Genomic DNA, 25,504 nt, shown 5'->3' on the forward strand with positions numbered 1-25,504 from the left:
AACACATCCTTATTTTTATATTGGATCACCTTGTTGAGTCTGCATTGCTACACTCATGTCCACGTGTGGCGTTTTGTTATTTTTGTGGTTTTTTTTTTTCCTCTTGAGTGTTAGTTCACGTTCTTGAAAGATCAGTTCCTGTATTCTGTTTATAATTATTGTCTTCAGATATGATAAAGAAAAGCATTGACTATGTTAGTGCTGATAAATGACATATACCTGGGACAGATCTCTGGTTCTACCTCCACGCTTTCAAAATCTTGCTATCCATAACTGATTCAGTGGAGCCAGCCAGAAGACTCCCAAACCTTGGAGTTCTGTAAGGGACAACTGTGTGACCCTGGCCAAAGACCTCATACTCCTAAAGGTCTAGTGGGGCAGATGGGGAGCTCCAGTGCTCCGAGGAGTTTGTCCTGGTGCTGTTTCACACGATGCCAGAGAAGGAGCCATCGGGAGCACTGAGCAGTTCTTGGGACTGTCCCGTTTCTGCATTTCCCTGCCCAGGTCAGGCTGAGTGTTGGGAAGGCTCTGCTTCCCCAGCCCTGGCCCAGGGAAGCTGAAACACAGGTGCCTTTTCTGGAAGCAACACTGAATCACCATGAATCACTGAATCATGGCTTTAACTTGAACTTGGGCAATACTTTGTCAGATAGTGGAAAAGAGACTTTAACACGCACTTCTCTGCAACTTCCAACCCTTGCTTGAAATCTTGGTATGTTAGAGATTCTCTGAGAAAAGATTAAAGCATTTTCCTTCTGTGGGTTAGTGTGTTTTGGGTTTCTTATATCTGGTGAATGGGTTTCCTGTTTTGAAATAACTTACTTCTTTGGGCCAAACAAATTTGTCTGAATAAATGAATGCAGACCCCTCTGTGGGGAGGAAGGCAGGCAGCTCAAGCCCTTTTGTGGAAGTGTTTAAGTAACTAAACATGCAGAGATGTTGAGGAACTTAAATTATCACCATCTCCAAAGCTCCTTGACCTTGAGGGTGGTGTTCCAAATGAAGCATTTCTACAAATTAGGGAATAGGATGATGTTGAAGCATTTCTACAAATTAGGGAATAGGATGCTGTTAACTATGCCATAGAAATTAATTTTGGAGACATGAACAGAAATTATATTTTAGTTTAGTGTTATTAAGTGTCTGTGTGTGTTTTTTTTTAATGGCAACACAACTAGTAGCTGTGCTTTGCTCTTTTTTTGACCTTGTTCCGAGTATATCTATATTTCACCAAGTGTTTTTTTCTAAAGGTAAATGACTTCAATGAAGGTCCTGCTTAAGACTGCCTCTTGGAAGTTAACATCAAAGTAGTCTAAGAAATTTGTTCTAAAGGAAAGCAAAATACGAAGGCATCAAGGAAATTAACAAAATGGAAAGAAAACAGATGTTCATCTCATTTTTTTTTAGTAGACATCTCAATATGAGTGATAAGCAGTATTCGCTTTATTGCCCGAGACAGCGCACATTTATACAGTTACAGTTTGAGCATGCCAACATGTCAGTCGGTGATTGGTTGCTAACGGTATTTGATTGTTTATTAGAAAGATAACTTCAGTCTGGCCAGCCCAGATTACGGTCGATAAGCAAGCAGCTTCTTCATTCTTCCTGCCTTATCCCCTCAAAGTTGTTTACGAAACTCGCCAAGGACAGAGTGTCCTTGCCTTACCAGCACGTCCTCAGCACTTCTCTCCTGAGGCCTAATCTCCCAGAAGCCCCTGCTTGCTCAGTTGCAGGCCTGAACCAAAGTCAGTGGATCCATACTCATGTCCATGCTCTCGTAGCCAATTCCCAACAGTAGCTCTTATGTCAAAAATTAGACTATATAATTGATAATATATGAATGATACGTTCCCATGTTGTAGTCTTCTATTGTTCACATATAAATCATTTTTTTTATTTATGCTATCTGTGCTTTGCAGATGACAAAAAAAATGTGTTCTCCATCTTTGAGAAGGTTTTTTTTCTATGTTTAAATAGAATTTTAAATACTTAGATATTTTACTTGTAGAAATGCAGTACTGGTAAAATTAAGTTCTCATACCTGTAATGATGGGCCCCTGCTTTCTTCCTTCAAATTTGGATTACCAAAAATAATGCAAGTAAACGGGAGAACTTGAGAATCTTTACCTCGTCTAACACTTTAAAATACAGTGAATAAATTGATTTTTAATTGTGTTGCTCATTTACATAGTCAGAGAACAAGGCCAAGCCTGATCCATAGGGCGCTCTGCTTCTCATGTGTGCCCCTACACTTCGCTTCCACAGGTGTCGTTGTGTTTTGCCCAGTCAAATCTTACCTTACTAGTGGATTATTGTCTTTGTTTTGTTTTCCTATTTTAATTTGACTTCTGTGCTGTGGATTGCAGTATTTTGCTAGGCAGACCAGCTAGACAACTCTTATCCCTCTCTTTATCTCAAGTTATCCTCCTTATTGCTCTTTAAACAGCTGCTTTCTGCTGAAAGTTTCTGAACTTTGCAGTGGGTCTCGGCTCGTTTTGCTGGGGACACTTCTGAAGAATAGGTTGCCTTTCGCACCCCCTTTATACCATATTGAAGTGCCTTTTGGCAGACACTTTAGTACAGTGTAGGAGTTTTTGACTTCTTAACCAAGAGAGAGCATGACTGACTTCTTAGAAGATTTTATATGCCCTGAGAGGGTGTATATGCATGTGTATATACGTATACATATTTTTTGTTGTAGTGATTGTTTCCTGAAATACTAGGCCATCAGTCACCCTCCAGGTGAGATGAGGAATATCTGAAGTATGTCTTAGAGGAGGAGGAAAGAAAAATGTCATGGAGGGCTGTAGCTTCAGGCCACATGCTCAGCAGCCCTTTTTGACTTCAGTCAGGCTAACCTGAGCTAGCCTTGTGCATCTTGGTCAGTTTTCTAGGTCGCATTACTTTGAGCATGTCATAGATGTAATTTCTGTGTTATATAGGACTTGAGCAGTGATATCTTGTTTGCAATTTTTCCTTTGGGCAGAGCTAGAAGAGCAGACTAGAAGAGCTCTGGAACTGGATCAAGAAAGAAAGAGAGCAAAGGAGGAAGCAGAGCGCCTGGAAAGGGAGCGTCGAGCAGCTGAGGAAGCTAAAGCTGCTCTAGCCAAGCAGGCAGCTGATCAAATGAAGAACCAGGAGCAACTAGTAGGAAGCTTTAACCTTGTTTTGAAACAAAATGAAAAATAGAGTTGAAATACCGCTTTTGGGGTATGGTTACATTTGTTTTGGTAGATGAAAAGTGATGGCTCATCTGTTAAAGATGGTTGTGGTGCTTTATTAGAAAACATTGCATTTTCCACTACAAAAAACCTACAAAAACAACAAAGCCCACCTGATGTGTAAGAAACAATGATGGAGACATTTCAGGCTGACCTCATCTGTTAAGTTCTTCTGGTGAGGTCAAAGTTTGTCCAGTCAAGAATGAGAGGCTTCCTTCTGCAGTCCACTGGGAAGCCTCTTTTCTACTGAAGCAATTCCGTTCGGAAGCTTGAAGGTGCATTTGGAGCAGGAGGGATTTGGTGACTGTTACAGTGATTTTTTTTTTTTCCCATTCCCCTCCAAGTTCCTACACATTTAGTGTTTTTTTGCATTCTGTGCTAAGCCAATTTTAACTCAAGATTTGCACCTGCTGAGAGTGGCACCATAACTGTCCAGGAGAGAATTTCTTGACTACAGAACAGCTTTTGGTCTTCTGCAACCTCAGTGTGACATCCTGAAGGCAGGATGCGGTCTTACAGTACTGAGCTTGTGGTCCAGAATCATCAGCATATTGGTGGAGTTGTTAGTGCTGTGTTAAACTGAAACAGATCCAAGTGTTGATGAGCAGAAATGATAGATAGCTGACACTTTCAAACTCAGATCACAGCAAAGGGTTTGGCGCTCTTCTACTGCAGAGCCAAAATGGCAACAAATTAATCTTTTTACCTCATCTTCTGTTTCAGGCAGCAGAACTTGCTGAATTCACTGCCAAGATTGCACTTCTAGAGGAGGCCAAGAAAAAGAAAGAAGAGGAAGCCTCAGAATGGCAGCACAAAGTAATGAGCTCATGTTGTATGAAGTCCAAACTCAAAGAAGTTAAGGGAATTCCAATACCATTGGAATTCCATGAGTATGAATCTTACTCCCTTAGACTTCAGGGAAACCTTTCTTAGATATTTTCATCCCACAGTCTTCTGATACCATATTTCTATGTAATTTGTTTCTAAATAATAAATTGATGTAAAGGGGAAAAAATTCTCATCACAAAGGTACGGTCAGATCTAAAATGGCTCTGCGTGTAGAGTGATGAAATAGATTGGAGCTTTGTGCTGGAAAATAAACACCTCGGGGGATACGATAAAGATGCATAAACTCGTGAGTGTTAGTGAAGAGATAACCAGGAATTAGGGGCATCAAATAAAACTAGACATGATTGCTAAAAGCAGTATGACATTTCTTTACGGAAACTGTAGTTAACTGTATGAATAGCAATTCTTCCCATGGATACAAGAAACGATCGAAGAAATTCAAATAAAAAGTTCTGGTTAGATGTTAAACCAAAAAATATTACCTTTGGTTCAGAAAGTACCTGATTCTTAAATCTCTGGAAGATGGAGAAGTTGCAAACAATCACCCATTCCTGTATTTCGTTGTCATTCTTGGCTACTGCTGGAAACAGCTGCTCTAGGTGGAGAGCTGGTAGATCTGTTCTTATGCTCATAGGCATTTTGCTGTGTATTTCTGTCCAACAATTCTCAGCCTCTAATCTAATTCTGCTTTATTTATAGCCTTTTATAGTTTCCTTGCATCTAAAACATCTCAAATACTCCCTTCAAATTCTCTGTCTGTGCACCAACTCTAAGATGCTGAATGTTGTTTATTGCGTTTAGGCTTTTGCAGCACAGGAGGACTTGGAAAAGACCAAAGAAGAACTGAAATCAGTCATGTCTGCTCCTCCTCCACCTCCTCCTCCGCCAGTTATTCCTCCAACAGAGAATGAACATGATGAACATGATGAGAACAACGCTGAGGCCAGTGCAGAACTGTCTTCTGATGGTGTCATGAACCACAGGAGTGAGGAAGAACGGGTAACGGAAACGCAGAAAAACGAACGTGTTAAGAAACAGCTACAGGTAATGAAGACTTACAGTTTTATCAACATAGTTGAGACTTTAGTTTTTCTTTTATTATTTGTCAAAAATCTCAGTAAAATTGTAGTATATCAAGGCAACAGCTTTCTTATCGCTTACTAGATGTGCTACTAATTTACCAACTGATATATTTCATGCTGTGCAAGGAGCAAACCAAATTAGAAACATAAATTATACTTTATAGATTAAAAAGTATTAATATGTTGTCACATTGGTCAATAAACATTTCTGGTAATTCCATAATGCCCAGGATCCTGAAAGTTAAAACAAAATGCCCTCCTTTTTAAATAGCGAACTGTCTTTTATAGTATAAACAGATGATTGTTTAATAGGATTTGGGTTTGTTTGTAGTTATTTGCAGACTTCGCAAAAATATAAAGATACCCGTTTAGGGTGAATCTTACTTCCAGGAAACAGATTATGTCCCCCAAGAGCCTTACCACTCAGTGTGACAATCTAGCTGTTAGTGGTAGCCTTTTCTGTGATCCTGTGTTGGGAAAGAAATGAAAGGAATGGAATGTCACTTTTTTGTCAGCACTATTGTGGTGGTGAGTGTGCACGTGCAAGGTGTGCATCTCTTCTGCACTGCCAGTTGCTGAGCAGAAGCAGAGAGGAGTGTGATGTGTTCTTAGGCAGGCAGAGGCTGCCGTTCTGCTCTGTCCTGCTGCCCTTGGCACGAGGGCACGGGGCCTTTCTCATACCTTGGTGTCAGCACTTCCAAAAGGAAATTCTGCAGCCTCGTCCCTCCCCTCTGCGGTCGCTGTGGGAGACCTCATAGCTGTAGCACAGGCAGCTCGTTTGGGTTGCTGAACAGCACAAAAAGCTTTTCATATGGTGGCATCCCTATCCAAGCTGCAGGACAGAAGTTATCAGAAATTCCAGATTCACAGAAAGAGTAGTCAAAACACTTAAAATACAAATATTTTATTCAACAGGCATTAAGTTCTGAGTTGGCTCAAGCCAGAGATGAAACCAAGAAAACACAAAATGATGTCCTTCATGCTGAGAATGTTAAAGCAGGCCGTGATAAGTACAAGACTCTTCGACAAATCCGACAAGGCAATACAAAACAACGTATTGATGAGTTTGAAGCAATGTGAGAGCTGTTATTTTGCATATATGTTCCTCGTAAAGCTGAACCACCAACAGAGAAAAAAGCAGGCCTTTTGGCTGGATGGATTGCACCCCTCTTTGCCAAAGCACTTAATACCCATTTGACTGCGATGCTTGAAAGCAAAATTTGGGGAAGCCTTTCAGCAACAAGGCAGTCTGTCATCCCTGGCTTCCTGGGGGGGGAGGGTGAGGAGAATGATGGCAATTTTTTTTCCCTCTTATTATGTTTTCATTTTCATTGTTTCTTTTTTTTTTTTTTTTTTTCTTTTGACAACTGGTGTGAAGTATATAATGACTGACAAGTGTATGTGTTACTGAACCATTAAGACATAGAGTAATGAAGCTGAACCTAATGAATAGGTACTACTGTGGTATGATGAAGTTTGAATTTACATTGTACAATGTAGCCACACGATTAAGAATTTGCTATTACTGACTCTTAGTGTTTGTGTGTATTTTGTTTGCCTCTCGCCCGTGAAATTCCTTGGTGTTTCATGTCCCGTCATCATTGATGGTTTTCTTTGCCTGCCTGTTCACAAAGGTCCGGATGGCAGGCGGTGCTTCCAGGCGGTGCCGGCGCCTTGGAACGCTCCCTGCGGGCAGCGCGGCTGCCGGCGGCTTTGGGAATATTGCTCTCCATAGCTCATTATTTTTAGATGCACAAAATGTTCAAAAGCAGCAAAGAAATGCGGAGCTCTGTATGCTGTTTGCTTGCAATTGTTGTGTTTGCAGCGGGGAAACCTGGACCTTTCTGGCAAGGGAGCATATGAAAACATCAGTCCCAGGGAGGGGACAGTATCCTACCTCACTTCTATATACATGATGACCGGTCCTTCAAACACCATGAAAAAGCTGTTTAAATTGATGATCGCTGCACAGTGATCCCACAAAGCTCTAGGGGTCCTTCCTCCTCGTGGATTTAGAGCGCTGAATACCGTTGAACTGCCTTTTGGTTGGGTTTGAATTGTGAGAGCACCTTGTGTGTGTTAAAGCTGTCCCCAGTGCCCTGTCTGCTGGGAGGAGGTGGAAGGGGGAAGCGGGAGCTTGTCCAGGGCTTCCAGCTACCAAATGGAAGTTCACATGAGTGGAGGGAAAAGTATTGTGTAGGATTTGTAGCTTCAGCTCACAGGGAAGCAAAGGTCCTAATCTCATGTCAGATCATTGCTATTAAGTACTTCCCGTCTTGAAAACAAGACTTTTTTTTTTGTTTTCTGTTTGTTTGTGGGGGTTTTTGTTTTGTTTTTGTTTTTTCAGGACCCAGCTTAGAAATTGAATTTTGGGAAATAACGTTGCAGTTAATATGAACTGCGATTATTCCTTCCTACCAGTACCCTGGTAAATATCTGTAAGGGAAGAGCCCTGCTTTCTCTGAGGATGGTTCAGCTCTCTTCTGTTTGATATTATGCACTCATAAATTTACACTTATCTATTAAAATTTGCCATTTTATTAAGCATTTTTTTCATGCACAACAGGTTTAAATTTCTTATGAACAGTCCAACTTTCTTTCCTTTTTTTTTTTTTTTTTTTTTTTTTTGTTCTCCCGGAGTTAGCGGTTGGCTATGTGGGGTGACATCATGAAAATAAAATAAAGATACATTAATATATTTTTGGTTTGTGGGGCTATACATACCTGGTTACCCTTGCACGCTGATGTGCAGGTGGGTGCACACGCTTCCCCATGCTGCCTGCTGGGGGCTGCTGCTTCCCCTTGAAGATGTTGCAAGAACATTTTGTTGCACAGGCCTCAACCCAAAGCATGAGGAAATTCCTGAGGTATTGGAACAGCTGGTCAGAGCCGGGGAAATCCTGGCCTTCCAGGGAGCTGTAGTTTTTCCTGGAAAGTGTGCAGTCCCACTGATGCATCAGTTTCAGTGCTGGGGGGAAATACCAGTGAGGTTTGCTGTTCATAAATCTACCGTATATAGAGTAGGACTAAGTGGATTAGATCCATTTATAAAGCTGTGTGATTTTTTTTTTTTTTCCTAAACAACCAGGAACAACCATTTGTAATATGGATTTCCACAGTGAACAAAGTGGTAATAGCTGCTGTCACCAGCAGTTGGGAACAGTTACTGGTGCAGAAATACTAAGAATACATTTAATGATTACTTGGTGAAGTAATTTTCCACATGCTTTTTTCCTTTAGCATCATGTTTTGTTGTTGTACAATTAAGCTACAATTGCATCTACTATTTTGGATAACATTCATTGGTTAACAATAAAGAGATACAGTTAATTTGTCTGAGGTCCATTGTTGTTATTTAATGCACTTTTTTCCCTAGCAGATCTGCTCAATGCATTGCAATAGCCTTTTTTTTTTTTTTCCAGAGCTATGAACCACTCTTGATCATCAGTCTTTGTTTCATGCTGTGGTCAAAATGAAATAAATTAAGGGAAAAAAATATTATATCCCTTGAGAATAATACTTAAGAAATTACCACATACAGTTGGGAGGAAGCACTGGTGATTGCCAATTCAAAACAGGATATGAATCATCCGAGCAAATTGGCTCTCCTGAGAACAGGGTAATTTGGCCACATAAGAGCTGCAGGGGTAATGAAAGAACTTTCAATCACTGCCTACACATTGCACGGCCTCAGGATAAGTGAAATTCAATTCAACAGCTCACGGGCTTAGCTTAAACATTGAGAGACCTTGGCATTTGTTTAACTTGCTGACATTACACATTATAGTGGACAATGTTCTCATTTTATATAATAGGTGGGGAAAAAAAGCTTCTTATCTAGTGCACTCAAAGGTGGCAGGAACAGTCCCATATAAATATGTGTACAAATTGATGCCAAGCAGCTTCACATACATCAGCTCTGCTCTCGCTCCACGTGCCATTCTGTCTTGTGTTTTTTTGGCCTTGCATGCGGGTGCATGCACACAAACCCCTTCCTGCGTTACTGCACAAGGCAGCATTGCCCAGGATGAGTTGGAACACGTGCACTTGGTGTTCCCAGGGTGCAAGCTGAGTTTTCCTCCTTCCTCTGGGAGCTGAGGTGTTGGCTTCCAGGGTCTCGTTCCTCAGCGAGGTTGCGTGTGAGGTGCAGAACATGGGGCTTGACGGCGGCAGTGAGTCCTTGGCAGGGGCCCCTTTACCTGTGCTGAGGGCAGGGAGGAAAGCGCAGAAAATAGCGCCAGGCTTTGCAGGCCAGGCTGAGGTAATCGCTTAGACTGCCCCGGTGCGAGGGAGGAGATTCCCTGTTCTGAAACAGTCCTCTCTGTGCAGCAAAACCTGCCTTTTCTCTGGCTTGTGTCTTGTTTAAGTACATGTTTCTTGCACACTCTTGCTTTGCTTATCAAAAGTGGAATAAAACTGATACCAGACTGTGGCTGAAATACCTGCCTGTTTAAATCCAAGCAGCTTGGAAAGTGTTATTGTGCTTTGCCCTTTTTTCTTGGATGTGTTATCTAGGGCTGCTGCTCGCATTACGTGTTTGTGCATTTCTGAGGAAAAATGAGGTTTTCTCTTAATGAAATACTTTTTTCTGTGGAAGTTGAAAATATCTCAAGTATATTTTCTTTTTAATAAAGGCGGGTGGGATGTTAAAATAATAAAACTTCCTTTTGGAAAAACACTTGTGCAGGCATTTTCCCCAAACACCTCTGAGGCAGCAGGTTCCTTCCAGGAGCAGAGGGTTTTTGCTGAAGGCGGTGGCCTCGGTGCAATGAGGCAGTTGAGCTCTGCACGAAGAGCCGCTCTGCAGAGAGTTGCCCTGTGAGCTTTCTTGCAAAGGTCCCGATCGGTGTTGGAAGTCATCCCGTACCCCCGCTCCGTGGGGATTAACCTCAACCACGGGATAAGATTCCCTCACAAACACAACTGTCAGTGGCTCAGCATAGAGCCTGGGCTGATTTCCAGCCCTTCAGAGCATCTTCTGCCTCCACTGCTTAGAGAGGGCGAGTGTCCCCATTCTGCCCATCCCTCATTCCGCCCATTCGCTCGCTCACGCTGAGGACCCTGCATGCACGAGTCCGTGCAGCAGCCATAGGTTCAGTACGTGATGGCTCCTTCCCGGGAGGGAGCTGGACTTCTCTCGTGCCTGCCTGAGCCCAGGGCTCCTGCCTGGGGCCGCCTGGCTCTTGTTGTGGCTGCTGGAGTCCATCCATCCCTTGTGGGCTCTGCTGTTTCAGAGCTGAGTTGATAATTTGCTCCTTTACAGCGAAGTTGGAGAAACTGCCCCTGCCTTTCTTGGCTTCTTATCCCTTCCCCGAGCAGAGATGCCTGAAGTAGTAGCACATGTAGACACTTCATTTAATGTGGATGAAGGTGACACACCACACACGTCCCCAGCCCCCAAGCCGTCGCATTCAAAGTGCCCATGTAGCTGCTGGCGTAAGGAAAGACAAAGCAAAGGGGACTGGAGCGTTTGGAATTGCCGGGTTCCTCTAGATGCTTTTGTTGGTTTTCCTAGGTCATCTGCCAGGTTGCTCCTGCTCAGTGGTGGGTTTAGGTCCCAGGAGGAATGAGGGGAAATGGCAATGTGCCTCGAAAGAGGAGGCCTGGTTGGTGTGGCTGTTCCTAAGGAGCATGTAAGAGAGTTAGTGTCCTTCCACACTGGGTGAATGGACCAGGTGCAAAGAGATCACGTTCAGAGGTAGGAAGATGCGTTGTGGATTTTTTTTCAATCTCAGCACAGGCTCCGTGTCCACGGCTGCAGAATCCTGCAGGATCTCGTACCGAGTCTGCTACCGTTGCCTGGGGCCTCGCCTTTCACACCTGCCATTAACACCTGATTTCTTCTTCACTCTGATATTCAGCTTCCTAATCTGTAATGTTTGTGTCTTTCTGCTAAACTGAGCTTCCAGTAGCATGTGAACGCTTGGCTACTACGTTAGAAGTTTTCTTGAAAGACATCGTCTTGATCAGTTGGAATAGTCTAGCTTTGCTTGTCTTTAAATAGTGCTTCTGATTAATGAATGATCGCCATGAATATGGTAATTGCATCGTATTCCCAGAAAAAGGTTCATTTGCATCTGAGCTGAAAACTCTTCTGTGAAGCACTTCAGTCTTCAACAAAATAAGTTCAGACTTGGGGGGCTGACATCCAGGACCCACCGGGCGGCCGATCCAGCCTCTTGGTTATCGCTGATACAGATTCGATTATACGTGAGTGAGCAGGCTCGGTGTTTAGGGGTTTGGAGAAGGGGCAGCAAGCTTGTTCATGTTAAAAAATATTTACCTAAAAACAATATTAAAGAGTCTTTCATTCTTTAAATCAAGAATCCACACCTCTGCTTCCTCTTCTTTATAGTTTTTCTTCAATCCAGAATTACTGGATCTTCTCTCTCTTTCTTTCCTGTGCATTCGGGATCTCACGTTGTTGTTTTCAACAAAGCAGACTAACTCAGATTGAAATTTAGGACTATTACTGCTCCTTCTTGGAGCAATCTGGGTTAATTCTGGCTCCGTGTGACCATGCATGGTCCCCTGGTCTGTGACACCACACAGAAGAGGCTGCCTGGGTTGGTTAGAAATTGCTGGTGTCCTGGAGATGAGACAACAAGCTGCTAAGGCCTGCAGGGAGCTGGGGAAGACGTGAGCCACAGGGATCTACCCCGAGCTTCAGCCTGGCCCTGGTCGTGCGTACGAGGGAGCACGTGGAGAGCAGAATCCCCCAATTCACCCTCCTGCGTGGCCGGCTGTGCCGGACAAGGACCGTGGAGAGGGTGGATGGTGGGAGCGGGCAGCCCTGCCTGGCACCCCGGGGCTCTGCAGCTCAGCACAGCCCGCTGCAGCGATGCCCAAAGGAGAGGATGCGGCAGGGCTGGGGTTTTCCCCGGGTGTTCAAGCTTAGGCTCCTGCCTGGCTCTGAACCTCTCCTACAGGTCACTCTGGCAGAACCCTAAGCCCTCTGTGGCTTTTGTGCTGCTGTCTTTAGGGAGTTACCCTGCCGTCCCTCAGCTCATCCCGACCTTGAAAAGCAGTAATGAGTCTGAGGGGGAAAATTCTCTCTGGGTGTCGGGTGACCCTTCCAGACCGCTGACTCCAGCTCTTGGAGCCAGCCCCACTTCCCTCCTACCTCTCCCAGCGATGGCTTTTTCCTTGCTAGGGTCTCATGCCCTTTACTACTGATCTATAATTTCGATTTAGAGCATCAGTACATACAAGTGAATACTTTTTTTTTGTAGTATGAAGATGCAAATGAAGACAAGGAAGGTGCTGCACAAGCACTACCTTAAGAACAACTAGAGGAAAAGAGAAGGTTTAAGCCTTAAGACTCAGCTAAAGAATGCAGTTGAGTTTGTTAGCTAAAGCAAAATGCCTGGATATAGCAGGGTAGACCTTGTTTTCTCAAACTACACTTAGGATAGCAAAGTGCTTTATTAAAATTCACCAATCTTTTTCTTTCTTTCTTTTTTTTTCTTTCTTTTTTTTTATCTGTCACTTGCTGGATTATTTAAAGAGCATTGGAGAACATAATACCACCTTTTTCTCTTTATTTATTCATACTTCCTTTCATTAGTTCTATTGTGGCTTATTCCATCAATTTAAGGAAAAAAATGTTCTTTTCCTCCTGAAGGGCTTTGTAAAGTTGTATTTGCCAATGGCTAATTTGCCAAAACTGATTTTACAGTGTGGAGCCTAATGGATGAAAGGGAAGTATTTTCTAAGGGGCATGTACTGTAACTTGCTTTGCATTTACCTGAGCTTGTTTTTACATATAGTTGTATTCATATATATATATATGAACTTTTATATATATATATGTTTGTATCTGTATATATACAGGCACATAGTATGGTCAAAGCACACATTTCTAGTAGAATGTGTGACATCAAGTCTTGTAAGGAGTGCATTAAGATGAGATGCACAAAAAGTTGCTACTTACTTTTTTGTATAAATTTTGGCCTTGAACAGGTTTACTGTTAAGTAGCAATTGAGCTTTTTAAAGCTATTCCTAACTGTGCAAAAGTCATATTTTAAAAACAAAAAAAACATTGCAGCATGCAGAGTGTATGTGGCTCAGTTCTATCCCTGATATCCTTGATATCAAAATGGATATGTCTATTCTGGTGTTGTATTTTTATCCTCCTGCAAAAGCCGGTTGTTTCTGGGCGCGTGTTGCAGCCAGGAGGCGTCTGCTGGTTTCGGTGGAGGGTCTCGCTTGGCTGGACGGGAAGGGCCAGAAACCTCCTCCCCTCCCTGCCAGGAATTCCTCTAAGGAATGTGTGAAACCAGCTCTGTGTTTTTAGCATTTCTAAGTCTTAATCACCCATTTCTGGCTTGATTCTGGGAACAGAGTTCATCTCTGGTCAGAATTTTATTTTGTCAATGTTTTTTTCCCAGCCAAAATTGTGCTGAGTCCTTCATTTAGAATTCATGTGAATTAATGCATGAAATGTTGTGTCATTTGGAGTAAAAGCATCACTGTTGACTTTTATTTCCTTATGCTCTAGCCCTGGAAGTTCCTACTGATTTTTCATGCCAAAAAAAATTATCTGATTGGGAAACCAAATCTTGTATAAACTTTGATGCAACATTCCTACGTGCTGTAACCTATGGCTGCACTAGTAAATCCAAAAAAAAGTGCTATGGGGGATTTCATATGTTTAAACAATAACTTGTGGCCCATGTTTGTTGCATGGTGTGAAGACAAAATGGTCTCATTCCTGGTTCTTTTTAAATAAAAATTGAATCTCTTAGTATTTACTGATGAACCTTCTCTTAATAACTATCAGATGAGAGGTTAGCATTCTAATCAGTATTTTAAATTCAGATTCCTATTGTTTGCATATTCGATACATGAGATATTTCGGAAAATCAATGTTGAAAAGAAGAACAGTTTAAAAGAAATTTCAACAAAGAATTTCCACAAAAATCAAAATTGAAAATATGTATTTTTTTCAATTAAATGCATCTTCCCTCTGAAAACACAACAGAAAACAACAAATTTTGACTCATTGTAAAGATTTCCATCACAGAACTTCAAACTTTTGGAGAGAAGTAAGTTTGAGAGAGATTCTGGTACATTAAGTGTCCTCAAGAGCCCTAAATATTTTCTCCAAAGGGCTCCTGCGGGCCGTGAACTGGGAAACCCCAAGCAAAGTGCTCGGACAGCAAACAGGACCTGTGCTAGGCTAGAAGGAAGAGCCGTCCGAAGCCGTCCCGGCTGTGGTTGAACGTTCTCCCAGCCTGCGCGCTGCTCGCTGTGTTTGTGCACAGAGCGCCCCGTTTCAGCCACCTTGGCAAGCGCTTTGAACCCGTCCTTCCCTACGCCGCACGCGGCGGCGCTTTGGGCAATTCACATTAGCAAACGGGTCCTTTAAAACTCTTTCCTAAGTAGGTTCTAGGTACTTCACAGTGCTAAAATCTGCCATCAAAACCCTAATGGTATGTGGAAAAAATAATGTGACTTGGGCGTCGAAGGGCTGCTGCACAGATTGGGACCTGGCTTTCCAGCATGCCTGAAACGCAGGGGGACGCAGGGTCTCACTCGCTGCACAACCCTTGGCTCCAAGAATCACTTATTTTTTTAAATCACTCTTCTGACACTATCTCACTCTGATAACATTTTAGAAACATTTTCTGTTCCATCAGAAAGTAAGTTCAGGAGTTTGGTACCTCAAACTAGCTACGTGGAGTTAATGCTGGCTCTTTGTATGGCTCTTTGCTTCACAGTTCTAATGATGATGTTTGTGTAGTATCTTTTTTGCTAAATCTGCTTGGTTTTTCTGTGTCTTTTTGTGCAGGTTACAAAAATACGATCTCTTGCAGCCCTTAGGATAGAAACACGGTAAAGATCAGCAGAAGACCTGGGGTCTGCCAAGGCCTGCTCTTGTGCTTCTGTCGCTCGGGACAGTTTACAGCGCTTTAAATTAGGCGCCTCTTGGTCCATCAAGAGCTTTCTGGACTCAAGTGCTGTTAGAAAATTCCTTTTCATTAATGTTCAGTTCTCTCGTGGTCTCTCTAAAGCTTTTCTTTGTTGTCTTTTCCCAGAAGAAAATTAACTTTTAGAACTGTTTAAGCTGTTGTTTGCCCCCCGAGACCAGGAATTCCTGGTTTTCGTTTAAAGCGTGTGATGCGATGTATTAGTGTGAACAGGGACGTGATCCTCCAAAATGTTTGGGGATCTTTGAGGCTCTGGGGATCTTTGAGGCTTTGACCAAAGCTGCTGTTGTATAAGAAGCCAGTCTGGGCTATATCCAGTCTGGGTTAGAAGAAATAAGGACACTTACTTTCCAAGTTTTATTGGTTTTATATACAATTTCTAATAGCCTTGATGATATATGAATGATATCAGATAGTTTTTCTATGTAAAAGCACCGATTTAATATGTCTGTATATATATTTGCAGTGTAAGAAGCCATTGCCTCTTGGCTTTTTGTATGCTATTAGGATGTGCATCCTGTGTATACAGAACTGTGCCAAGCACAAAAGCCTGAATAAATCGGTTTTAACGTTAATCCAGAGAATCACTGTTCATTTGACGAGCCAGCATTTCCCATCGTTAGACTGCACCATTTTCCTTCATTTCTCGGAGTGTTGTAATTCCCGCGGTGGTACCAAACCCAGGCTCATGAGCTGCTCACCCAGCGCCGCGCTGGGGATTGTGTTTCCCTTAGGAAAAGCTGCTCTTTCCCTGCGCCCGCAGGGGTTTTGGGGATGCTCATCGCAGCATCCCTGCTCTCTCCAGGCTTATTTGTTTCTTCAGCGCCTGGAGCCTGACGCAGCCTTCGCTAAGGAGCTGTTTACTTCAGGTTTCAACCTGTGAAGGGTAATGGGGCACTTTCACGCAAGAGCATCTTCAGCGCAGCTGCCAAGTGTAACCAGGGATGTTATTTGCTGTGATGTTGCCCACGGCGGTTCTGACTCTGCTCTCAGCACAGGAGCTCTGCGGTGCTCGGGCTGCGGGGCGGCAGCGGAGGCAGCTGGAGCGTGTTTGGTTTTGCAAAGCCCCATGGCTGAAAAATAAAGATTTTTTCCATGGAGGCCATAGCAGAGGTTGGTCGGTCCCCAGATCTCAGCTTTGCTCCCAGTCTTGGGGTGGATCGGGGAGTTTCTCTGCACTTGGAGCCGCTCTGAGGCCGCCAGGATGAGGACGGGGACCAGGGACCAGCTCAGAGATGAGGCAGCTGCTCCTGATTCCCCTGCATTTCAGCACGCTGCTGACTCACTGCTTCATGGCACTACACGGGGAGGATAATAGCATAAACCTACGCATTTTTTTCCCTGTTTCCCTGATTATGTGACTGAAGTTCCAGCGCTGTTTTGCTTTCTGTGCTTGCTGCGTGCTGGTGAATTACTGAACGATGCCTTCGTGTGCTCCTCTCCGCCCTCCAGAGCCAGGCAGCAGTGATGATATCCCACCAAATTAGTCTTAAATGTCAAAAGAAGAGGGTGGAGTGAACAAGACAGTGTCATTAAGAGCCCGATCCATGTTTGGAGCGTGGTAACAATCCAATTTCCTTGCACCATGTGGCTCGCTAATACTTTCCATTTTTACCAGGCTGACATTTTCCTCTCTCCAAAGCAGCTCTGAAACTGTAGCTGATGCCAACCAAGCCTGCCCTGTAGACAGAAAGTTTGAGCGTTAATTGAATCATGTCATCAGTGCTAGGAGCCAAGGGGCGCTCATTTCCTTCCATTGAAGCAACCGCTTGGCCTTGGTCTCTGCTGAGACACAATGACCATGACAAGCCAAGCGCAGAGACGTGGTCATGGTTAACACAAGGCTCTCTGGGCAGGCTCTCCCGCTGCCATTTTTTTTGCCAGCCCTCACAGTGTCGGCTCTTCCTGGTCAAGAACCAGACGGCTGAACGTGGCGCCGGCAGCAGCCTATTGCCCTTGCGCAGCAGGAGCTTCTACGGCTTGGTCAGGGCAGCAGGATCTCCTGATCCTCCAGGGATCGCCTCTTCCCTGTGTTCAGTCCCAAACTGGAAGGGCTGTGCTGCCATTCAGGGGGAACCTAGACAGGATGGAAAGTTGGGCAGAGAAGAACCTTATGAGGTTCAACAAGGACGAGTGCAGGATCCTGCAAATGGGGAGGAATAACCCCAGGCACCAGGACAGATTAGGGGTTGACCTGCTGGAAAGCAGCTCCGCAGACTGGGATTTGGGAGTCCTGGCCGACAACAAGTTAACCATGAGGCAGCAATGTGCCCTTACAGCCAAGAAGGCCAATGGGATCCTGACTGCATCAGGAGGAGCGTTGCCAGCAGGTTGAGGGAGGGGATCCTGCCCCTCTACTCAGCTCTGGTGAGGCCGCACCTGGAGTACTGGGTGCAGTTCTGGGCTCCCCAGGACAAGAGGGACGTGGAGCTTCTAGAGAGGGTACAGTGTAGGGCCACAAAGATGATGAAGGGACTGGAGCATCTATCGTATGAGGAAAGACTAAGCGAGATGGAGCTGATTAGCCTGGAGGAGACAAGACTGAGAGGAGATGTGATCAACATGTTCAAGTACCTGAGGGGAGAATGTAGGGAGGATGGGGCCAGGCTCTTCTTTGTGGTGGCCGGTGACAGAATGAGGGATAACGGGTGCAAGTCAAAACACAGGAAGTTCCATCTCCATGTGAGGAAGAACTTCTTTCCTGTGAGGGTGACAGAGCCCTGGAACAGGCTGTCCAGAGAGGTTGTGGAGTCTCCTCTGAAGAAAGACCTTCAAAACCTGCCTGGATGTCACTTTGTGTCACCCTCTCTAGGTGTCCCTGCTGGAGCAGGGGGCTTGGACTAGATGATCTTTAGAGGTCCCTTCCAACCTCAACCATTCTGTGAGTCTGTGCTGCTATTTTGTGAAAAGCGTATTTTTTACTCTGTGAAAAACACATTTTCAGAACATGTAAAGAAACAGTGTGCTCTGACCTGCAAAGATCACCTGGCCCCAGAAGCCAAGAGCCAACCTGGTCACCAACGTGGTGACACCACCACCCTCCTCTAGGGATGAGGCAAAGACAGCAGTGAGAGAAGGAAGGTAGAATGGGCCCTGCCAGTGGGAAAACATGCAGGAAGAGCTACTCCGAAACCTGGCAAATGGCTGGGGCTCATTGCAGCTGGAGGTACCTCTGCCCATCCTCCAGATCTGACCGTGGCCAAGCCCTCGCAGCTTGGATGTCATGGTCAATCTGTGGACACATGGGTGATGGCACCTGTCCGAGCAGCAGGAGGACTTGCAATGGTTTTCAAAGACAGTGGGAGCAGAGTTAGGAGCCAGGAAAACACACACCATAAATCTGACAGGGGCTGCTTTGGCTCAGTTCTCCTGCAGATTGGTTCTACTTTTGAAGTTAGCAAAATACCGATTAGACCAGGGTTTGTGTGCCTAAAAGCTTGGTACGGGCTGAAGAAAAGGAACCGTCGCCCAGCGCTTTGGCCCCGGGCCCGTGTCGCTGTCCCGAGCCTGGAGCAGGTTCACCCGTTCAGGTGCCTCCCCGCGAGGCAGCAGGTCGGTGGATACACAGCGGCTCTGGCGGCGGTGACTGCACCTCGGGATTGCTGTAACGTGACCCTGGGGCCGCAGGGACCTGCCGGCCGGTGCTTATCTGGCTCTAGCGTCTCATCCTGAGTGCTCCTCTTGCTTGTGCTTCACCTGGCTCATGTAAATTAATAGTGGCATTTAATTTCCTTCCTCGCTACCTGCTGCTCCTGACAAGTTCATACAGGGGAAGAAAAAAAAAAACTTCCATGGAGGTTACTGACTCCGGGCCAGCTGAGCTCCCAGTAAGCCCCACATCGCAGTTGCTTGGCTGCTTGGAAAAATGTGTCCTTGGGTGCTCACACTTATTTTCCTTGCAGCCTCGTTGGCCCCATAAGCAATGGGCACTCCCTGCTCTGGAGCTGAACTGCAGTCCTGCCCTCAGCGGCTCCAGAAATCCTGGGATCTGGAGCCATTTGGAGCCTTATTGAGCTCATAGGCTGCCTCAGCTTGAGGCTTCCCCCAAGTTCTCCTTGGAGAAGCCTCTAGTATTTGCACAGAATCCTGGGTTTTGGGCACAAAACGCTCCAGCGTAGCACCCTGGCACATGGGCAGCAGCTCCCTCCTTGATGGTGTTGCCCAACCTCGCAGAGGTGGCTCTTCCTTTGGGACGAGGCCATGGGACAAAGCGTGAGCGGGGACACTTGATGAGTGGAGGGAATTTCAATCATTTGCAGTAAGCTGCTATTTCTAACCCACTGGGTCTCCTAGGAGTGGTTGCTGAACGCTGGCCTCTCTCACTGCTGCAGTGCTGAAAGCTGGATGATGGTGGCACTGAAGGAGAGGCCCTGGCATGCCCAATTCCCATGTAACTGTGAAGAGAGTCTCCTTGGGATACTTGTGCCAGTGCCCAAGAGCCTCCCTTGCAGTCTCTGCAGTGACACAGTTGCTCTGGTCCCCTAGTTGGGTTTCAGCTTTGGGGTGAGTGGCAGTCCCATCATCTCCAGCACTTGTATCAATCATCAAAGCTGCCTTGAGGTCTGTCCGGCTCAAACACTCTCCTTCTAGAGCCACTGCCAAATAAATGTGTCTCAATGACACTGTCTCACCCCGGCTGTCCAAGCCCACCTTGGCTCATGCGGACGAGCAGAGACCTGCCTGGACCCTGGAAAGCCACCCATTTTCTCCGGACACCAGCGAAGGACTTGGAGCTGCGGGGGGGGCTGCGACCACCTTCCAAGCAGCCTCCAGCAGCAGCTCAACCAGCAAGTCTAGCCTGGGACTTGTCTACCCTGTCGCACGCAGTGAAATCTGGCAGCACCTGAGAACGAACCCGCGCGTCTTGTGATGTGCCAGGTTACACCCCATGGCTTCACAGCCCTTACCCCGGGCGAACCAGTTATATCACCTCAGGAAACGAGGCAAGGGCCTGATTCTGGCAGGGGCTGTCAGCTCTCATGGGGGCGCCATGCTGGAGCCACATTGGTGGACAGAAATGGTGGAAAGTCGCTTGCTTCTTTGAGAGATGATGTTTAAAACAATGGGTTAAGACCATCTGCAGCTCCTTCTACTGCAGTTCCCTCAGTGCCTGTAAAATGGGCTGGGTGGATCTTTGCTGTGTCCTAAATACAAGCTTACAGCCATAAGCATCACAGAATCACAGAATCCTTAAGGTGAGAGGGCACCTCTAGAGATCATCTAGTCCAACCCCCCTGCTCCAGCAGGGACACCTAGAGCACGGGGCACAGGGTGGGATCCAGGTGGGTTTGGAAGATCTCCAGAGAAGGAGACTCCACAACCTCTCTGGGCAGCCTGTTCCAGGGCTCTGTCACCCTCACAGGAAAGATTTTTTTCCTTAAGTTCCTGTGCAACTTTTGGTGCTTTGGTTTGTGGCCGTGAAGCAGCAGCCCTGGATGGTGGCCAGCTTCAGTAACTGAGCACCTCTATAAGCCCGTGCCAGCGGGTGCAGACTGCACTTTCGGGGAGGCTGGTGGCCCATGGGAGAGGAGAGCTGTAGTACTTGTGCACCAGCCCCCATAGCACCATCCTGCTAGATGGGCACCATGGACAACAGCCACGGAGCAAGATAAGAACTACACAGCAGGGAGTCAAATGGGGACGTGAGCAACGCAGCAGGGGAGGCTGCAAATACCTCGGGAAAATCGTTTCAGTGGGATGAGTACCCGCGTAAGAGAGAAAAGCTGGAAGCTGCTGCTCTGAGCTCACTCTGCGCTTAACCTGCGAGGCAGGTAGCCCCGAGGATGTGCTCGTCTCCCACCCCTGCTGCTTCCTCTGAAACGCGTGATCAGGGCACTTCTCCCTCCTTATTTAAGCAAAGCCCTCAGTGAGCACTGGTCTCTTGGCAAAAGGACCCATCGTCCTGGCTGTAAGTTGAACAGTGTAGGACAGGGCCCTGGAGAAGTTTTAGACAACTCACTCTGGAAGCAATTGGCACCTCTGAGACCATGAAGTGGGTCTTTTAGTTACTTGTGCTTTGAGTCCGGAGTCTCTGCTCCAGAAAATATGAAAATTTCATTTTCTTACCAACAAACAGAAGAACATGATACTATTTTCAAAAAGTGCAAGGGCAAGTGTCTAGACGATGCCACCATCTCATCTACTGAAAATAAAAGATGCCTCGGTCTATCTGGGAGACACAGGGCCAGTGCTTTGGGGAAAAAACTTTCAGCAGCTGGCTAAATAAATGAAAACAAGCAGCAAACCTGTGTCATAACCTGATCCCTTCCCACTGGAGACACAAGCATTCCACCCCGAGGCAGCTGTTTCAATATCCCCGCTTTGCTCAAGCTACAAACCTTAATTTAGTGAAAAGTAACTATGTCAATTCAAATAGTGAAAAAAATTTAGGAAAAAACCAGCACATTGCTGCAATCAGTACAAAGCCTCGGTTTTTAGCAGGGACTGGCAGGAACAGCAGATCCCCTCTTGCTGAGGGGCAGCCCTGCCAGCGACGGCACGAGTGGCTCCCCGGCTGCCCTGTCGGCTCTGAAAGGAAGGCAACCGCAGAGCCCAGCCGCAGATCAGAAAGGCTAAAGGCAAGGAAAAGAATAGCCCCAATAGTTAAAGATTTCTTGTATGTGCGAAGCTGCAGCATGGAGAAGATGCCCTGCAGAAGCAGTGTGAGGCCCGGTCTGCCTCACGCCCGTCCCACGGCAGCGCTGCTGTTCCTGCTTGGGGATGAACCGTGATCCCTCGCGAGCAGCAGCAGCCTCCCGGCAGGCCGGCTCTGCTCGGGCGGGATTCCCATCCCAGTGGGACAGGGGCAGCACTAAGACGCTGCGTGAAGGCGGCTGGCAAGCAGGACACCCACCACGGCCCTTCCCTCCTCTCCAGAACAATCTCAGCTTTAAACGCTGGAATCTCCTCTGTGGATTTTCCCTAATTCTTGCTGGGGACACCCCAGCTCTTCCCCCTGCACAATCCGGGCGCCGGGATGTTGTCAGGCACACAGAGCTACAGCCAGAGAGCTACAGCCGGACATGAGGTCTGGAAATGATCCTGCCTTAATTTAGTGCCAAATCCCCCCGTTAGGAATGGGCTGACAGTCCTAGAAGCGCCAGGTCCCGGTGCTGCCGGTGCCACCCGCTCAGTGAGCTCGGACAGCAGGCACGAGCACCAAGGGGGCTACAGAACCACGGCTGTGCCGCTCCCAAGGGCTTCTTTTATGAAACAAAACCAGGCCATCAATGAGGAAAATGAATCTTTATTTTTTCTTCTCTAAAAGCAGAATCCATGTACATTTTTTTTTAAATATAGTTTAAGAGGTGTTTTTTAGATGTGAATAGTCACATCACAGAAATACACAGAACAACCAGGGAAGGGATGAAGAGCATGTTTGACATTGGCTTTATCAAGTACTCCAAACATGATTTTTAACTACTGGTTTTGCTAGAGTGGACTTGAGGATAGTATTAAAATCTCACCTCCTAAATACAAGCTACAAAGGCAGTGAAAGGAAAACGAACTATTAAACACTATTATTGCTGCTGAATCTGCATTTTGAGTTCCTGGTGTGATGTTCTGCACTATGTTAGCAAAACACCTTTTATTTATCAGTTAAGAACAACATTCAGAAAAGTTAAAAAAAAACCCAAAAAACAGTCTAACCTAACTTGTTGAATTCATCTTCATCCAACACACGCACAAAAAAACACTGTCTCGGAAAAGATGGAGGGTTTTGTCTCACACGGATTTTCTCACAAAGGTAGATTTTCAGGGCCCTGATTCCCCAACACTTGCACACAGGGCTGCTTTGATTCACGTTTTCTGTCACTCCACTAAAATCAGGCCAATAATTTGTGCTGGAGTCCGATGTGTGCACAAGCACCCGAGCGAGCGGGCCCTCAGGTGGCTACTAAGGAGAGGAACCAGAAGTCTCAAGACCAATGTCCAAGATCCTCATGGGGAAAAGAGGCTCTTGGTCATCTAAGCTTGAGAGGTGAAAGTGTGGGCAGAGCCAGAGCGACCAACAGTTCAAACAAAAACCATGAGAACCCTCCATGAATTGCAAGTGGGAGCTGGAGAAGGATTTAAAGCAAACTCACAGCTATGAGCAACATGCTGTATTTGATAGGGCCTTCAGAATAGCTACCAAATATTTCACACATACCCGTGTATGACCTTGCAACGCGCTGCAAGGCAAACCCAACATACAGCAGTATCATTCACACGTGTACAGACGTTTTATGTGTGATTAGGTGCTCAGAGCACCAGCCCCTGATGACCTCTTCAGGGGTCTGTGAAATGTAGGAAATCACTCGAGAACAGCAGAACACGAGGCCTGAACGTACCCTGTGCTATCTAGCCAAAGGGAAGGTGGAACAACCATTTGACACCAGATGATTCCAGGATTTGTTACATGTTTAATCTAAACAATGTGCACATATATTTTTATTTAATTCAAACAATTTTTATACTACATGGTAGCTTCCGAACTTCTCTATAATTTACAAAGTATATAAAATGCATGATTTGACAGTTATAAAACCTTAGCCCTTTTATTTTTTTAAAAAAGGAACAAAACAAGGCCATAGGGTTTTGCTTTGTTTTAAGCTTTAATCTATTGTTTTCTCATATCGATGGTTTTCATTCCTATACACTAAATAAAAAACATAAATGGCACTCCACCACGCCCTAACGATGCAAGGAATAAATTAGCAAGAGTCACACTGTAAATCAAAATAAATAACTTCTAAATTACATTTATTACACACGGTCTCTCTCATTGCACAGTGCGTTCTATTTCAGTAGCAACGCGGGGCCGGCTCTCGCTCCCGCCGCTCTGGGTGACACGAAGGCTCCGTGTCTCGCTCCGGGAATCCCTCCTCGCCAAGGGCGCCTTGGCCAACCCTGCGGCTGCTGGAACCGCTCCGTGTCGTAGCCTCCGGCCGCGGCCGGGCACCGTGGGCTCTCCCTGCAAGGCAGCTACTCCGCCGTCTGCCCGGCACCGCTTTGGGGTAAAACCCCCCGCTTTCCGTTCCCAGTGAGGTACTCTGGTTTGCACTGACAGCTCTGATATTTTGCACAGGTTTTCGCTGCTTTCACAGCAGGAGAATGTCGACAACTCGACAGCAGCGCCCGGACGCGGGGGCTGCAGAGACCCCCTCGAGGGCTCCTCCCTGGGAGCACGACACGAATATAGCAGATTTTTGGCTCTTCCAAAACCTGTTTTGCAGTGGAGGGAGGTCTGAGTTACAAACAAAACAGGATACCTGAAAACACAGGCTCTTACCTTAGGCTATTAGCAGTAGTAGGCAAGTGGGCTTATGGTGTGTGTGTGTGTGTGTGTGTATACATATAAATATATATAAAAGTCAACGTAGTGATTAACACTGTCACAGCTTTGCTCTAAAATAAGAGCCAAGTTCAGTTCTGGGTAATTCTGTTCAAAAGAACGGAGTGATCAGGGGAAAACGGCTGCCTGGGCACATTTAGCTTATTAAAAACAACTATTCGTAGGACATAATTAAAAAGTGTAAATCTTGGCAACACCCCGTTCTACAAAACGCGTGGGCAGAAGGCTATTACAAATGTGCATTCCAAATACTGTATATCTACATACCATTACTCCCGTAGCTAATAACAGCTTAGGATTGTATTTAAAAACACGGAGTTTCTGGCAAGTATCAAAACAATTCTCAAGACAGGGGAAAGCGCTGCCCTCTTTTCAGTCATGGGGCAGGCCTGTCGTTAAAGTACTTTATTCTGAACTGAAACTCTAAGCGCTCGATTGGAGCGAAGGCAAGACCACCGAATTACCTTTTACTGGCCAGGAAAACGCAGTGCTACAGCTTTGTTATTTGCATGAATGCAATTAAAAAAAGCAAATTAACCTTCGACCAGCGTCCTCGCTTTCACATTCACTAGGGTGCCCTTGCAGGCTGTTAGGCAGAGGCCTCATCTCTCCATCCGGGTTCGCCAACATCTGCTCTCACTCACGACGACAACGAAGGAAAACATCAAGGCCCAGATTCTGCCCCCGGCAAATCCGCTTTACCCAACGTCACATATTTTAAGGGGAACTAACACGTCATTGCACAACACTTCAGACCTCCAGGTAGCTCCTGTTCTCACACTTTTAAAGCGTTTTCAGTGCCGGGCACGAAGCCGGGGACGGCGGCGGCTCCGCGACCGCCCCGGCCGCGCGGGACCCGCGCGGCCGGGGCGGTCGCGGAGCCGCCGCCGTCCCCGGCTTCCACGGGCCATAGGGAGAAGCACGAAACGCCCCGGCACGTGCAGGGGTTTCTGCTCGCGCTCAGAGGCATCCAACTTTGGGCAGAAGTAAATCCAAACGCAAAACACAACGGCGCTATCAAAACCAGCTGCATCTACAGCACGGTGCAGTACTTCAGTGTAGTTCCGGCGAAACGGGCTTGG

The 25,504-nt window shown here is 46.0% G+C and overlaps 1 protein-coding gene across 2 annotated transcripts in view; it reads left to right on the top strand.

The window, feature by feature from the left end:
- RDX (radixin) overlaps positions 1 to 15,176 on the top strand; it is a 35,438-nt gene extending 20,262 nt beyond the window's left edge. The window contains exons 10-13 of one of the 2 annotated variants that reach the window (XM_088522256.1): positions 2,987 to 3,147; positions 3,945 to 4,037; positions 4,872 to 5,114; positions 14,947 to 15,176. In XM_088522256.1, the coding sequence (XP_088378382.1) occupies positions 2,987 to 3,147; positions 3,945 to 4,037; positions 4,872 to 5,114; positions 14,947 to 14,994 (545 nt within the window). In that variant the 3' untranslated portion in view covers positions 14,995 to 15,176. Of the gene's footprint in view, positions 1 to 2,986; positions 3,148 to 3,944; positions 4,038 to 4,871; positions 5,115 to 6,067; positions 6,411 to 14,946 lie in introns of those variants that run through there. The other variant, XM_010223353.2, reaches the window with a different exon arrangement.
- Positions 15,177 to 25,504: the final 10,328 nt, after the last annotated feature.

This window comes from Tinamus guttatus, unplaced genomic scaffold (genome assembly GCF_059628265.1).
Source record: "Tinamus guttatus ecotype Peru unplaced genomic scaffold, ASM5962826v1 Tinamus_guttatus_pri_ptg000150l, whole genome shotgun sequence".
NCBI classification, from domain to species: Eukaryota; Metazoa; Chordata; class Aves; order Tinamiformes; family Tinamidae; genus Tinamus; species Tinamus guttatus.